This window comes from Odocoileus virginianus, chromosome 34 (genome assembly GCF_023699985.2).
Source record: "Odocoileus virginianus isolate 20LAN1187 ecotype Illinois chromosome 34, Ovbor_1.2, whole genome shotgun sequence".
NCBI classification, from domain to species: Eukaryota; Metazoa; Chordata; class Mammalia; order Artiodactyla; family Cervidae; genus Odocoileus; species Odocoileus virginianus.
The window spans coordinates 15,259,031-15,275,939 of record NC_069707.1 but is presented as its reverse complement, the minus strand read 5'-3'; the positions used below and the strand labels follow the sequence as shown (position 1 = coordinate 15,275,939).

Genomic DNA, 16,909 nt, shown 5'->3' with positions numbered 1-16,909 from the left:
TTCTTGCTTGGAGAATCCCATGGACAGAGGAGCCTGGAGGGCCAAAGTCCATGGGTCACAAAGAGTCAGACACGACTGAGCGCACACACGACAACAGGGAACAAAAGTACAGATTGTGATTAGGCAAGAGAAGTAACACTATCAAAGATAGCATGTGAGTTGTGTAAGGACTGCCGGTTCTTTTTCCATGGTAAAGATCAGCCTGAAGCGCTCAACCACCGGAGCAGATCAACCAGAACATAAGGGGTGATGATGATGACCTAGCTTCTTATCTGGTTGTCTTGCCAGTCTTCCCCATTTTCAGACTTGTTCCCCTCTATCCTCCTAAGTCTTAGGCAGCATATTTCTAAACACAGACAGAATCAAATCTTGCACAAAGGTCCCCAAATCTCTCTGCCTTTGTAGGAGCTGCTCCTTTTGCATGCATGGCCTTCCCACTACCATTCAGGACAGAACCTGCCCAGTCCTCAACATTCAGCTCAAAAATCACTATTAAGAACTGTGGAGGGTCTGGGATTTTACTAGCAAGTTAGTTACGCTAATTGCACTAACAAGTCAGCCTGCCTCTGCATCAGAGGTCATGACCACTTTCAGCAGGACAGGCAGCATGAGCTTCTCATTTGCATTGGTTTCCCTTCCTTTTCCAAGCCCACAGAGGCCTGCAGAGAAGCCACACTCTGCCCAGATATGCACAGCAGGGTGGTTTTGTTAGGTAGTTAAGACATTAACAACAAGGAGATAACAGAGGCAAAAAAGAAAAGCAAGAGGGGAATAAGCAAGCTAAGCCGCAGCAATCTGGGCACCCTCCCCTGACAGTAGCAGCGAAGAGGTGATGGTGGCTAAAGACGGGAGGGAAGCAGTCCAGCCAGTCCCCACCCTGGAGACCCGCCCCTGTCCTCACCCAGAACAAAGGAAACTGTGATCAGCTGGTGGGCAATTTATCCTGATAAAGAGGGAGCCCAGTAACAGGAGATAATGTCCCTGGGCTGCACATGCTGTGTGTGTGTGTGTGTGTGTGTGTGTGTGTGTGTGCGCGCGCACGCACACTCAGTCATGTCTAACTCTTTGTGACCCCATGGACTGTAGCCTGCCAGGCACCTCTGTCCATGGGATTTTCCAGGCAAGAACACTGGAGCAGGTTGCCATTTCCTACTCCAGGGGAATCTTCCAAATCCAGGAATCGAACTTGCGTCTCTTGCGTCTCCTGCATTGGCAGGCGGATTCTTTAGCATTGTGCTACCTGGGAAGCCCCATATACACTCTGGATCGAACCCAGGTCCCCCGCATTGCAGGGGGATTCTTTTACCAGGTGAGCCACAAGGGAAGTCTCATATAAACTCTAGTAAAAACAAACGCATTACACTAACATAATAATCTACATGTGGTTTTGCCCTCCCTTAGGTGGGTTTCTCTTAGTGAATCAAGAGTAGGGGCATATGCAATAATGAACTTGTTATAGAACTTGGGACAGTCACTCAAACAAAAATAATCACCCATGACAACACCCCAGCTCTTCCCCCTGTCACTCACCCATAAGTGCATTCCGCCTCCCGGCAGAATAACTCCTCATAAACATACTTAAACCTGTATGGGAAGGCTGGTTTCACTTCGCAGAAACAGCCGGCTCTCCCTCTGAGAGTGTTATCTATGCTTTAATAAACTTTGCTTTGTGCTGAATAATGAAGTGGTAGTTTGCAAATTTTTGCTTGCTGTCTCTAGGACTGAGATAGCTGCTCTGGGTCTCCCGTTGACTTCCTTGGTTAAAGCTCTCCGACCCAATGCATGCCTACCTGGTAATATCTCCACAGCTGAGGAATACTGGATTTAAGGAATCCTTTATGTTAAAGAGTTACTGGCCAACTTGTCCAATCTTTGACCCTGTTGGGAGGCATTATCTTAACTCTGTAGACAGCAAACATATCTGCCTTCTGCCCTGGAGGGAGACACTCTCTTCCAAGGTTGTTTGCTATACAAATATCCTTGCCAGGTAGCCTAGAACAAGACTGACATAAGACAGTCAGAGACGCAAAATGCAGGAGACCCATAGAGAGTGTCTCAGAGCAATCATATCGTTACCCCAAAATTGGGTTTACCTCTTGGTGGGTGTAAAGCCCAAAGACACAACCAGGCCAAAAATGGGGAGAAGGATTTATTACTTGCAGCAAGTAAGGAGAACACTTGACATGTTTCCCAAAGCAGTATCTCCCCAACAGCAAAGTTGGGGAAGATTTTAAGGTAAGGGTACATGCCTATTTATGAAGGGGTTTGGGCAGAATTCAGCATAAAATTTGGGTAAAGGTTGACACAGTTCAAGCTTTAGTTGACTGAAGTCGGAAAAGGTTAATATCATCATCCTTTAGGTTCCAGTTGATCTGATGGGAGTTTCTGATGACTCTCTAGGTCTGGAAAGGTGCCTCTTCTTAATGCTTATAGCACTAAACCTTCATGCTTTATAGCTTTATATCAACATGCCTGTTTTTTTGTGCCAGTTATGCATAGTAAACTGACACCTGAGCCTCTGTCTGTCTTATTAAGTGTTGATTCCTTCACTCTAGGATAGAGGCTGGTATAGGAATATTTGCTCTAGGAATACTGGATTTAGGAATCCTTTATCTTAAAGACGGAGAAGGCAATGACACCCCACTCCAGTACTCCTGCCTGGAAAATCCCATGGACAGAGGAGCCTGGTAAGCTGCAGTCCATGGGGTCAAGAAGAGTCAGGCATGACTGAGCGACTTCACTTTCACTTCTCACTTTTATGCATTGGAGAAGGAAATGGCAACCACTCCAGTGTTCTTGCCTGGGGAATCCCAGGGACGGGATTGCACAGAGTCGGACACGACTGAAGTGACTTAGCAGTAGTAGCAGTATCTTAAAGACCTACTGGCCATCTTGCCCAATCTTTGACCCTGGAGGGAGGCGTTATATTAACTCTGTGGACAGAAAACATTATCTGTCTTCTGCCCTGGAAGGAGACATAAATATTATATTAACCATACATATGTATTCCCTATTGGAAACAAACTTTGATCTATGTGCAAATGTTATTGCAAAGTGTTACAGGAAAGAGAGTGGGGTGAGAAAAAGGATGGTCTCATCCCAAATCACATCTGAGTCCCCGGGACAGCCGTCAAAAGGGAGTTCTTGGCTTTGTGCAGAAAAGAATTCAAAATCAACCCATAGTAAGGTGAAAGAAGGCTTAGTCAGGGAGGAAACAGACTCTGGATGTGGGCCATCTCAGAAGGCAAGAGCAGCCCCAGGCAGTCCCCACTGGGGTTGTCAGTTTTTATGTACATGTGCATGCTCAGCGGCTCAGTCATGTCCCACTCTCCGGGACCCCATGGACTGTAGCCTGCCAAGCTCCTCTGCCCATGGAATTTTGTAGGCAGCAATACTGGAGTGGATTGCCAATTCCTTCTCCAGGGGATCTTCCTGCCCCACTGATTGAACTTGCATCTCCTGCATTGGCAAGTGGATTCTCTACCTCTGAGCCTCCTAGGAAGCCAAATTATGAGTATATAAGAACCCAAATAGCTCTCATCTGCAAGGTAAGCACCTGATACTCAGGCCCTCCTGTTGACTCCAGAGTGGAGCTGGAGAAGAGTTAAAGGTGAGCAGAGGACAAAGGCCTCCATGGTCACCCACATGAGGATTTGGAGAGGTTGAGCACAATACACTAACTGGCTTGATCAGCCCAGGCATTTGTTGTTCTAGACCTTAAAGTGATTTTTTAAAATTATATCTAAGATCACAGTTAATCATATTATGAGACAGACCTGAGTACAGTGTCAAACATCTAAAATTTTTTAAGATTAGAAAGTATAACTTTAATACATTTAAGAAAAAAACCTGCAAAGCCTCTAGGTAAACTTTATTATTATACTTTAACGTGAGACCTAATTTAAAGATACGAAGTATCACTTTAAACATATGGGTCATCATATGGTTTTGGTGATGGTTGAAAACATTCTCCAAAGTGCCTTCCTCAAGGCAGGTTTGTAGCTCAATATATGGCCTGAGTCATTTCCATATTAGGGATTATGGTAACAAGTTAGGTTTTTTGGTTCACCGTTCCCAATCAGTTTAGCTTATGCATACTGGTTTTAAATTGTTCTTCTCTATTCAAATTTTTCTTCCATATAGAATATTTCATTAAGTGCTGAAAGTCGTCTTTGGGACCTGCTGTGCCATGCTGAACCATGCAGTTCAAAAACTGCAATTCAATATGATCAGGAGGGTTGTCTTTTTCTATGAAGATGTGGCTATGGTGTTTATCCTCCACTTCCCTGTGCTGTTTCTTTTCCACTTAACATTTTCAGCAGTTATAATTTTTCTGAGAACTGCTTCTGCAAAGGAAGATGGGTAAATATTGCCACCACAAGTGTGACCCCAATTCACCTTCCCACCCCTCCCTCGACACATAGAAAGCCATCAACGCACAGCCACGGAGCAAGCAAATGAAAGAATGTTATTTCTCACATCAGAACTGCAAACAATACAATGTGAGGGAAACGTAAAATAAATTATGGTCTATCCACAAAATAGGTTATAATATATAACCATTAGAAGTCATGATTTCAAATATTATCCTTTCCCAATTTCATGCAAACTAATACAGCAAGTGAAGAAGAGGCCTATGGTTGCAATTTTATAAAACAATCTCAAATAAAATCAAGAGATTAAAATTAACAGTTATGACTTGGCGTTAGTATTGTGGGTGATTTTATTTTTCCTTTAGGTTTTTCTATATATACATTATAAATAATAGTACATATATTGGAAAAACACGTTTATTTACAGCTTCGGATCCTCTGGTGTTTTCTCTTGATTCTCCTCCAGAAACAGTGATGCATTTCACTTTCATAATCTCAGAAAACAACCCTGTGCCCATCAGCTCTCACCTCCAGTTCCTCCATTTCCCCTGCCCTCAGCCGCAAGCAAACCCTGGCATTTTATGTCTCTATAGATTTGTCTATCCTGGACATTTCCTGTAAACAAGATTTGTAATATGTGGTCTCCAGAGTTCATACTCTTTGTAAATATCACTGTAGTCAGCACTCATCAGATGGACTGGCAAACTGTCACCACAGTTGTGGAGTTACTGTTGAAAACTCCTGAGGGTAGATTAGATAAGTTTAAAAAAAAGGGGGGGGGGATTTCTTTTTAAGAACAGTTTCAGGTTCACAGCAAATTTAAGAGGAAGGTACAGAGATTTCCCATAAATTTCCTGTGGACTGGGTGATTTTCATTTTTGTGGCCAGTGACCCATGTTCAGCAACATCCAATGAATGTCCATTAAATGAAAGTGTTAAGTCGCTCAGTCATGTACAACTCTGTGACCCCAGGGACTGTAGCCTGCCAGGTTCCTCTGTCCATGGGATTCTCCAGGCAAGAATACTGGAGTGGGTTGCCATTTCCTTCTCCAGGGATCTTCCCCACCCAAGGATCAAACCCACATCTCCTGCACTGCAGGCAGATTTTTTACCGCCTGGTAAAGAATACGCCTGCCACATGGGAGACCTGGCTTCAATCCCTGCGTGGGGAAGATTCCCTGGAGAAGGGAGCAGCTACCCACTCCAGTATTCTAGCCTGGAAAATTCCATGGACTGTATAGTGCATGGGGTCACAAAGAGCTGGACACAACTGAGCAACTTTCACTTTCACACTTTACCATCTGAGCCTCCAGGGCAACCTGTGTTTCTATGGACAACGTGAGTTATGATGTGGTGACTTTGCTTGTGTTTCTTCAGCTGTAGCAACAGCATTGTCTAGTGGTACTGTCAGTGTCTGGAGGACTTGTTCTGCTTTGCAGTGTCCTGATAAGTTGTTCGACCTTGGGTCACTCTTTGGCTCTTCTGGGTGAAAGTTGCCTCATCAATAAAATAAAGGACAGGATCATTTTCCGGATCCTTTTCCAGTCTAACTTTATGTGCATCTTTAAGTGGTGTTTTGGCCAGCTGATAAAAGAAAACTACCATAGGTTCTTTCACTGCTATTTCCATTAAATGAGTGGTCTGCAATCTATAATGAGACACAGAAGCCTCTGAGGGTTTTAAGACTTGCCCAAGATTATCAGGACAGTAGCTGAACAGGCCATTCAGGTCTCCTTTCTGATGTTTATATGTTTGCATAATGGAGCAGGACGCTATGGTGCATTTCTCCACCACCCCCATGTCCTCCACCTGCCTCTTGTTTGTAGAAAAACTTCAGCCTCCCAGACTTTCCCCAAGTTCCAAAGAATAAACAATCAGAGAAGTGCGCAAGTGCAGAAACAAAGCAAAACAGCCAAGTAAGACCAAAATAATTATTAATAGTTTAGTCCTTAGACAAAGTCAAGGACCTTTTGTTCCTCCTCAAGGGCTATAGATAATATTCTGAGACATATCCTTTGAGCTGTTCTACAGAGAGTGAAACCCCCACTAGATCAAAGCGGTCAACTGTATGTTGCCCACAAGCACATAGACCCCGGACCAGTTGAACCAGTAGGCTGATGATATTGACTCAGAATTACCTCACCACCAATCGATCAGAAGACTGTCCATGAGCTGATCACACATTTGAAACCTTCTTCCTCACCCTGTCTTTAAAAAACCTTCCCCTGAAAACTACTGGGAAATTTGCACCTTTTGCACCATTAGCTGCCAGTTCTCCTTGTTTGGCACCTGCATAAACCCTTGCACTTTTCCCTCATCACAACCTGATGTCAGTAGGTTGGTTTTAATGAGCCCCGGCGAGTGGACCCAGGTTTAGTTTGGAATACTTGTACAAGACACAACTTCTATGATTTTGTTTCCACTTGTGTTAACAGGTAATACCAACCTCACACGTTTGTGAAATGTTAGCTATTGCTGTGGGCTTCCCAGGTGGCTCAGTGATAAACAATCTTTCTGCCAATGCGGGTTTGATCCCTGGTTTGGGAAGATGCCCTGGAGAAGGAAATGGCAACCCAGTCCAGTATACTTGCCTGGAAAATCCCATGGACAGAGGAGCCTGGTGGGCTACAGCCCATAGGGTCGCAAAGAGTTCGACACTACCTAGCGACTAAACAAACAAAAAACTATTGCTATACCCTCCCCATGTCAGATGTGGCAATCAGCCTTGCAATAAAGAAAATATAGACAGTAGTATAAGATTAAGATATGATCACTAAAGGCCTGCAGACCAAACTGATCTTTCTGGATCCCAATTTTCTCCAGGTTGAAAATCAGGACAAAACAGTTTTTTTAGGACTAAATTTGGTGTCTCTCTAGCATCTCGTACAGACTTTAGCTGCTGGAAAAACCAGTGTTCATAACTTGTCCCTTTATTCCTCTTTTACCTGGGATTTATAAGATTTTAAACACAGCATCTCATTTTGAGGCAGTTAAGCTTCTCAGAGGCTGTCACCTGCCTAAGGCTGCAAAGTCACCTTGTGAACTCCAAGGCCCACACACCCTTCACTGGTCTCCTCCAGCTTGATAAATCCAATCAGCACCTAGACCAACTGCCCTCCTAGGAAGCAAACTGCCACCCGCGAGTAGGATGCTATCTGCATCCTAGGCGGAGGAAGAACGTAGGGTCTCGAGGCAGGGCGGGAGGCCCATCCTCACACCCCACCCTCCTCTGATTTTTATCCCTAATCAACTTTCGCCTGCGACTCAAAACTGCCCGAAAGCCAGGCGTCCAGGCAGCTCGAACACCAGCCCCGCGTCCCGCAGGCCCCCGCCTTCCCCACGTCACGGCCACCGAGCGCAGTGCCCCCTAGGGGCCCCCGTCCGCCGAGGAAGGCAAGCCAGGTCTTTCCAGTCTCTGGCCCCGCTACCGGCCCGCCCAGCCACCCCCCCGGCCGAGACGTGAGCCGCTGCCTCTCCGAGGTCTGCAGCCGCATCTCCTCGTCGCGATAGGACCCGCGCCGCCTCCGGTTCTCGCCGCCGCCACCGCTCGCGCCTCGCCATGAGCGCGCGCCTGCCGCTCGTCCTGCGCCGGCTCGCGCGCCCGCAGCCCCCCGGCCCGCCGCGCCGCCTGCCATCCCTTTGTCGCGCCAGCAGCGGCGGGGGCGGCGGATGTGGCGGCGGGGAGGGTCTCCTCGGGCAACAGCGGTTGCGGGATACCCAGGCCGGGAGCAGCCAGGGCTCGGGCAGCCCGGCGCCCCCAGCGCGGGACTCGATCGTCCGGTGAGTGTCCGGCGCTCGCCGCCGCCCAGGTTCCTGGCAGTGGCGGGGGGTTGGGGGGGTTACGAGGAACCCAGGAGGCGGGCAGCTGCAGTGCTCGAGTCTCGGCCGACCCCCGGGAACCTCCGTGGAGGTTCGCTGAGCATGGGCTGTAGTGTTTGGTGCCAACTTTTTCGGGGTGATGGCGGCTGGTCGGGGTTTGGGGGCGGGGGTGGGGGGCGGGCAACGCGGACATCCGGAGGATGGGCTAGGCGAGCGCGAGAACGGAGTTTCCCCAGGCCAGCCCAGGTCCGGGGGCGGGGGATCGGGAGGGCGTGGACCTCCCCAGCGGGTGCTGCGTAGCCCAGACCGCGTGCCGCGCTCCACGTGCGCCTCCAGCCGCGGGCTCTGATGCAACCGCGCGGGGCGCGGCCTGGGCAGGAAAGGGGCGGCGCGGCGCGGCGAGTGTGGGAGTCCCCGAGGAGGAGGGGCGCCTGCTCCACCTTCTGCTCCGCCCTTCCGCTGGTCGGATCTGGGGTCGGGGGTTGGAGCGCTTTGGGGCTAGGGTGGGGGGAGTAGGGGGGCGCAGCAAGGGCCCGGCGATCCGCGCCCATTGGCGCGGCGGCTCCGCCTCCCAGACTCTGTCTGGGCGCCGTCGACACTGACTGCCGTTGAAGTCCGCGCTCATCACCGCAGCCTCCGGCGCCTGGGAGGACTGCGGCCCGGCCCACCCGTTGACTCACTGGAGGCGATCGAAGTCGGGGCCGTCAGGTTCCAGGCGTCTCTGCACAGTGGGCACGGCATCCCCAGCGCAGCTTGTTTCCAGAGTTCTCTCGAGGGCCAGAGGCGAACCCTGGGAGCCCCGGGTCAGGCCTTCCGCTGTCCGCACCCGGAGATGTTCGGGGTCCCCCTCCACCCACCTCCCCCCCCCCCGCCCCCCGATCCCTCACACACATCCTAGCCGCTCCTCTTCGCCCTTCGGCGGAGAAAAGGGAAGTAGAGTCCGGTCTGGAGAAGTGTGGTAGCTGGGGACCCAGACAGCGTAGAGCAAGCGCTCCGGACGTTCCTGGGGGTGGCGGGAAGGCCCTCACCAGGACTCCTAATTCCAGGATGCCAGTCCCCGAGCAAGCTGTTCGCCTTCAGCCATAGACATCCTCGTCTGTTTTCTTTCTATCCTTCATTCTGAGAATGAATATACCTGTTTCCAAAGCACTTCTTGAGGTGGCCTGCGACTCCAAGGACCCTTTTGTTTAGCTCACCCTTGTCTCTCTGAAAGTTGAGGTTTCACCTCTTCCTGTCATTAGCTTTTAAGCAATGACCTCACCTTAAGGGACTGTTACAGACTGAACTGGGAACGCTGGCCAAATACGCAGCAAAGCCAATCCACCGACATGGGGTTGTGATGTAGGCAAATACAGCGTTTGTTGTAGGGTACCGAGCAGGTGAGTCCAGGACAAGCCTCAGATCCACTCCAGCTTGGTGTCTGAGTTAGCCTTTTGTTTTGTTTTTCTTTTTTTTTTTTTTAAGGGGAAGAACTGAAAGGCTGGAATTAGTCATCTTGTGACGTTTCTGTGACATTTCATTTCTTAATTGTAGCTTTGGCAATCAGCATGTCTTCGGTTTATGCTTCTCTGGCTGGCTGGTCCTTGAGTGGGAGTCTGTTAGCTCATCTGAGTGTATGGTTAATGAGATCTATGATAGCAATCTTATTTATTTTTATGACAGCAATTTTAGCACATTAATGAGATTACCAATAACAATTTTAGTCATCTGGCTCTGGTTGATTGTTTATTTAGCACAGGATTAAAGTCAAAGGGCACAGGAAACTGGACAAAAATTTTAGATAGGTTAATCATAAATTGAATAAGAGGTTTTAGGGGGATTTGGTTTCAAGGTAAGAGTCTGAAGACAGTATAGGAGGCAAAAATCTCCTTCCAACTAAAAGTTGACAGGACAACTTTTCTCACCAGGGCAAAAAAAAAAAATCTCTTGATTAGAAACATTTATGCTACTTTTTAGACTTATTGAACCTAATAACTCCTTATTTGCTTTGGTTGGCACTGTAGGAATAATGAGTAACCCCAAAGAATGATACATTACACATGTAACAAGTTGTGGGGGATTTAGTCAAGTAGCTGAGTTGGTGACAGATCTGAGCTTCTGTAGTCCAGTGCATTTCATTTATTGGAATGGTAGGAACTGCAGGTGTTTTCTGGGGAAAGTGCTTTTGTAAGGCGTGTTTTCAGTGTTCAAGGGTAGCTTAGAGGTGCAGAAGAACATTTTACAATTATAAGAACAAAGGTAGAATCTTTGTAGAGCTCCTGCCCTTACAGCTGGGTTCTTTACTGCTCAGGAAATTGTCCATGCTGGTCAGCCAGAGCCTGAGCTTGGGTCCGGAGCTATTTCCACTCAGAGCTTTAGAGCCACCCAGACACTCCTTTTTGAGAACATACATTCCAGGCCCCACCCAGACTTAGGGAGTCCAACTTGATGGGCTGAGGCAGAGAGCCATTCTCTTTCCCACGCTCTCTGGCTGATCCTTCTTGCCAGGAACCACTTGGGACACACACTCCAGTGCCTTCCCACACTGCGCAGAAATGAGGACCCAATACAGCCCAAATTCGTAGTCAAGAAAGGCGGGGAGGGACTTCCCTAGTGGCCCAGTGGTTGACTCCAGTGGTTGAGTTTCCACTGCAGGGTGCCTGGATTCCATCTAAGATCCTGCACACCAAGCAGTGTAGCCAAAATAATCACAAACATAAGAAAAGCAGGGAATCTGCATATAGCACATGGTCCTCAGCCACGTTTTGCTGCAAAGAAGATTCTGGCTCATTTATAAGGTGATCTGTGAATTTTCATATATAGTTCAACAGAACAATATAGTCGTTTCACTGGGAATCCAGTTGCTTTATCCCAGGTGATTAAAAACAAAAACTTGCCTGGTTTGTAGACAGCTGCATGCTCATTTTTTCCATTTCTTTTGGCTCAGCTGACAGTGGAAAGGCTCATCTGGTAAAGTTTTGAGGCCTATAAACATTTTCCGAGCACCCCTTTTCCACCTAATAGGAGCTGTGCCCGCCAGTTGCGTTCGTCAGTTTCTTCTCTGAAAACTGGGAGGAGTTTTGCGTCTGGCCATTTTGCCCAGTCCCTTTGTCTGTGGCCACTTACTGCTGATGGGACCTGGCTGGGAGTTCACCCTGCAGTTTTTGAAAACTGTTGTGTGTGCAAGACTCTGGTGGAGATGGGAGATAAAACTTAAAGATGATCTTAAGCCCTGAAGCTTGGGTACCGCCTTAGCTAAGCCTCTTATTTATTACTGTGAAAGGAAAATGAGCCAACTTTTTTTAAAAAATTATTTAATATTTTTGATTAAAAAATTTTAATTGAAATGTAATTAATTGATTTAAAATGTTGTTGTGTTAGTTTTAGTTATATGGCAAAGTGATTCAGTACATACATATGTCTGTGTATATATAGATATATAAATATGTGCTCAGTTGCTCAGTTATGTCCAACTCTTTGCGACCCCACAGACTGTAGCCTGCCAGGCACCTCTGTCCGTGGGGATTCTCCAGGCAAGAATACTGGTGTGGGTTACCATGCCCTCCTTCAGGGGATCTTCCCCACCCAGGGGTCAAACCCAGGTCTCCCGCATTGCAGGCGGGTTCTTTACTGTCTCAGCCATGAGGGAAGCCCAGATATAAGTACAGATGTATCTTTTTTTCAGATTCCTTAGTTATTTCAAGATACTGAATGTCGTTCCCTGTGCTACATCGTAGGTCCTTGTTGTTTGTCTATTTCCTATAGGGTGAAGTCTGTTAATCCCAGACTCCCGATTTATCCCTCCCCCTGCCCTTCTTCCCCTTTGGTAACCATAAGATTGTCTTCTATGTCTGAGGCTCTGTTTCTGTTCTGTAAATAAATTCACCGAAAGAGCCGACTTTCTTGATTGTATACAAGTAAGGAACATTTTGTGTGGATGGTGGTGGAAAGTCGTCTCTGAAATGGCTCATCCCAGGAAGCTACAGAAAGAGAGCCTGCCTTGTACCACGTTTATCTCAGCCTGCCCCTGTCCCTGGGAGCTGACACCTGGGGGATGCTAAGAAGAAGGTGGCCCCTGCTATTTTTCAGGAGGTTCCAGTGCAGACTTGAGGGGCCCAGAGGAGTGAAAGGCTCCTTCTGTGAGAGGTCTCGGGAGAATATCTGATCCCTCCACCTCCCCAGAGTTTCTGCAGCCTTTGCTTCCCATCCCTTCTGTAAACTCAGGAGCTTAAAGTATATCCTGACTCATCACTTCTTACCCCCTCCACAATCCCCTGTATTAGTAAACCACCCCCCCCAGATTTGCTTTCCCCCTGGACCCAGACTCTTCTGGAGTGGAAGGAGTGTGGTGGAGAAGGGGGATTATTGAACCAAGAAACCCAAACTTCTTACTACAGTAAACTTAGAAAATGGCAAGAGAAAAAGTCACCCCTGGAAATTTACCATTCGGATCCAGCTCGTTTGCCTCCGCTTATTTTGAAAATTAAGAGGTTGTCATATTTTATGCCGGGTTAAGTAGTTCATGATTGCTCTCCTGGGCATCCCCCTGACCCTGTGCATACCCGGAGGAGCACCCTTTTGCTGTCTAAGTAGACTAAGAGACCTTCTAAGAAAGTGTGGTACCCTCCCTTTCTAGTCAAACCTAGATCTGACTATGTTGTTTCTCTTTCCCAATGTAGAGAAGTCATTCAGAATTCGAAAGAAGTCCTGAGTTTATTGCAAGAAAAGACCCCTACCTTTAAGCCGGTTCTTGCTATTATTCAGGTAAGCTGAGAATGTGGTTCTGTGTTTCTATTTTATGATGTCTTTTTTTTTTTTTTTTTTTGCTATTTTGAGTCTTCGCTGCCACGCATGGACTTTCTCTAGTTGTGGTGTGTGGGCTTCTCATTGTCGTGGCTTCTCTTGTTGCAGAGCACGGGCTCTTGATGCCTCGGTTCAGTCAGTACATGGTCTGTTGCGGCACATGGGCTTAGTTGCTCTGCGGCATGTGGAATCTTCCAGCCCAGGGATCAAACTTGTGTCCCCCGTGTTGGCAGACAGACTCTTAACCTCTGGACTACCAGAGAAGTCCCGGTGTCTTTCAATCTAGATGGTACACAGACAACCACCTGCATTTCTCATCACCGACATCCCACTGGGGCTTGGGGGAGGAAGGAGAAGCCTCAGCTAGAAATGCTGTTGTCCCCCCCTTTTTCTGGTCATTTTGCTGCTTCAGGGTTACAGGTCAGGTACCGCTTTGTTTGCGTCTGTCTCCTTTTGGTGTGGATAACTTCCAGAGGTCGGGAGGTAGATGCTCCCATAACTTGCGTTATGCAGGATATACTGTAGCCAAGTATAAATTCTTATCAGATGTGATCTGAGGGGAACGGGGAAAATCATGCCTCTTTGTTTCCATGGAAGACAGAAGCTTGCTGAGACACAGTATTTGGTGATCTTATTACTTAGTCTCTAAAGCCTGCCTTGAGTCTGAAGGGCCAGAAGCCATGGCATGTCAGAAGGACTTCAGATTCCACATCTGTCTTCTGACTTTGGACCCTTTGTTGCCCGCTGCAGTTGGCACTATTTACCACCTGTGTTGGCACACCAGGTGATGCCAGGTGCGGGCAAGTGATGAGCTGAGCCAAGCCTGTAAGCTAACACAGCCCAACAGTTGAGCTGCCACTATTGTTCTTGGCATGCGTTTAATGTATCAGAAGAGCTGCCTCATCAGCGCTGTGATTTCAAGACCAGAGAGCTATGCTCAAGTCACTTGCTTTCTTTGGAGTCTGTTCCTGCAGAGATAGGCAGGTGAGAAGAGTGGAAAGAAAAGTGAACCAAGGGCCTAGCCTCCTGGAATTCAGCTTACTTGATAGCTTTTCACTGAAGGGCAAGTCACCTAAATCCCCCTGTTTGGCATTCCTCACTTAGAAGTGGATTCTGGTTGTGGCTGTATATGCCCTGTGTGGATTCTTATTTTAAAAAGAAATATAACTTGAAAGCCTGAGAAATTGCCATATTAATAGAGACCAGCCATTAGCTCCCTTTTATGAGCAACAGTATTCTTGTTCTGCATTTCCCTTTTATTGTCTTTGTTGTTAGATAATGCATGATCACAGAATTAGTCTTTGTATTGTTCTGTGCCTATTCAAGATCTTTTTATGTTGATCTTTAATACATTCTCCTTCTGTCTCCTCTCTCCCAAGGCAGGTGATGATAATTTGATGCAAGAAGTAAACCAGAATTTGGCTGAGGAGGTAAGGATTGTTGATTTTCAAAAATGCATTTTAATTTTTGGGTGGTACATTCGTCTTCTCTCAGTGACAAACTCGCCCTGTGTACTCGTTGCAGGCTGGTCTGAACATCACCCACATCTGCCTGCCTGCGGAGAGCGGGGAAGATGAGGTAAGACAGCAGGACATGTGACTCTTAACTTTGTGTTCTTCCCCCTCAGTCCTAGTAGACCTCTTAGCATCTCTTGTGGGTGGAATTGACCAAGCCTTTTCTTGGGACTGAACTTCTGGAGGGAAGAATTCACTTTTCCCACTAGTGTAGAGATACTCTGTGATCTTTCCCTTATCATGTTTCTTTCTTTTTTCTTTAAAGTAGAGTTAATTTACAATGTTGTGTTAGTTTCTGGTGTATAGCAAAGTGATTGGGTTATACATATATACTTGTATCTTCGTTTACATATTCTTTTGCGTTATGGTTTATTACAGGTAGTTCCCTGTGCTATATAGTAGTACCATGTTTTGTTTTGTTTTTGATATATTTATTTATTTGACTACACCAAGTCTCAGCTGTGGCACGTCAGATCTTCAACCTTAGTTGCAGCATTCAGGCTCTTGAGCTGTGACATTCAAACTCTTACTTGTGGCATGTGGGATCTAGTTCCCTGACCAGGGATCAAACCCAGACCCCCTGCATTGGGAGCTCAGAGTCTTAGCCACTGGACCACCAGGGAAGTCCCAGTACCTTGTTTTTTATCTCCTTACCATATGTTGCTGCTCAATAAGGCCTCCCCTCGTGGCACTAGTGGTAAAGAACCCACCTGCCAATACTGGAGACTTAAGAGACGTGTGTTTGATCTCTGGGTTTGGGAAGATCCCCTAAAGAAGAAATTAGCAACCCACTCAGGTATTCTTGCCTGGAGAATCCTGTGGACAAAGGAGCCTGGTGGGCTACAGTCCATGGGGTCACAAAGGGTTGGACACGACTGAAGCGACTTAGCACACACCGTATGCTTCTGTTGATACATGAGCTATGACATGGTCACTTTGGTTGTGTTTCTTCAGCAGTAGCAACAGCGTTGTCTAGTGGTATTGTCAGTGTCTGGAGGACTTGTTCTGATTTGTGGTGTCCTGACCTGGGTTGTTTGACCTTGGGCCATCCTTTGGTTCCTCTGGGTTGCAGTTGCCTGGTTGATAAAATAAAGGACAGGATCATTTTCCAGATCCTTTTGCAGGCTAACTTTGTGTGAATCTTTTAAGTGGTTTGGGGCAGCTGATGAAAAAACCGCTATAAGTTCTTTCAGTGCTACTGTGTGTGCTATAGTTGTGTCCACCAGCAGGGATGTCAGCCCTCCTGTGTGTATCTCCAGCCTGGGAGAGGCTGCACTCCATAAGTAGGGCCTTGGACACTAAACCAGGGCCATCCTGGTGTCTGACCCTTCTGTGGCTAGGTGTTCTTCAGACTCCCTATGGCAGTGATGAAAACTGTGAATAATCGGGAATAGCACTTAAAGTCTTCTGTAGGTGCATAAGGTTCAGAAGTGGGCTTCCCACATAGCTCAGTTGGTAAATCATCTGCCTGCAATGCAGGAGATCCAGGTTTGATTCCTGGGTTGGGAAGATCCCCTGGAGAAGGAAATGGCAACCCACTCGAGTCTTCTTGCCTGGAGAATCCCATGGACAGAGGAGCCTGGTGGGCAGAGTCCATGGGATTGCAAGAGTCGGACGTGACTTAGCGACTAAACCAGCCCCACCACCAAAGTTCAGAAGTAGGGGATCCCTGGCTAGTGTGGTGGCATCACAAAGTCCTTAGATACTCAGGTTTCCAGAATCTTGCTGTGCTGCCTCATATCCAGGATGGCCCATTCAACTCTACAGATCACACCCACATTCTATTGTTGCGTTGTTCAGTTGCTCAGTCGTGTCCGACTTTTGGTGACCCCAGGGACTGCAGCACGCCAGGCTTCCTTGTCCTTCACCATCTCCCGAAGCTTGCTCAAATTCATGTCCATTGAGTTGGTGATGCCATCTAACTATCTCATCCTCTATCGCCCCCCTTCTTCTGCCCTCAATGTTTCCCAGCATCCGGGTCTTTTCCAGTGAGTCAGCTCTTTGCGTCAGGTGGCTCAAGTATTGGAGCTTCAGCTTCAGCATCGGTCCTTCCAGTGAATATTCAGCATTGATTCCCTTTAGGATTGACTGGTTTGATCATCTTGCAGTCCAAGGGACTCTCACGAGTCCACATTCTAGCCAGCATCAGAGAGAAAATAAATCCAGACTCAGTGAGAAGTGATATAATCCAAAAGAATTACTGCAAGGTGGGGAACGGGCCTGTTAAGGAAATGTACTCTTCCCATAACTTCTACATGCCTTTGAGAGGTAGGCAGAAGGTTTGTCTTTTATAGGGAGGGGGAGAGAAAGCTGGAAAGAAGCCAGTGTGATGAAGGAAAGGGTGGCTTGACGAGATAGCAGATGAAAGAATGTTTTACCCTGAAGCCAGCCTGAAAGTGGAGGCTGGACCGTGCCCTCTGG

General features: G+C 47.4%; 1 protein-coding gene across 4 annotated transcripts in view; it reads left to right on the top strand.

Annotated features, from left to right (window-relative positions):
- Nucleotides 1–7,732: 7,732 nt before the first annotated feature.
- Nucleotides 7,733–16,909, top strand: part of MTHFD1L (methylenetetrahydrofolate dehydrogenase (NADP+ dependent) 1 like) — a 176,222-nt gene continuing 167,045 nt past the window's right edge. The window contains exons 1-4 of one of the 4 annotated variants that reach the window (XM_070461632.1): nucleotides 7,733–8,153; nucleotides 12,851–12,935; nucleotides 14,354–14,404; nucleotides 14,499–14,552. In XM_070461632.1, coding sequence (XP_070317733.1) covers nucleotides 7,933–8,153; nucleotides 12,851–12,935; nucleotides 14,354–14,404; nucleotides 14,499–14,552 — 411 coding nt within the window. In that variant the 5' untranslated portion in view covers nucleotides 7,733–7,932. Of the gene's footprint in view, nucleotides 8,154–8,910; nucleotides 8,996–9,550; nucleotides 9,572–12,850; nucleotides 12,936–14,353; nucleotides 14,405–14,498; nucleotides 14,553–16,909 lie in introns of those variants that run through there. The other 3 variants (XM_070461630.1, XM_070461631.1, XM_020895877.2) reach the window with 3 other exon arrangements.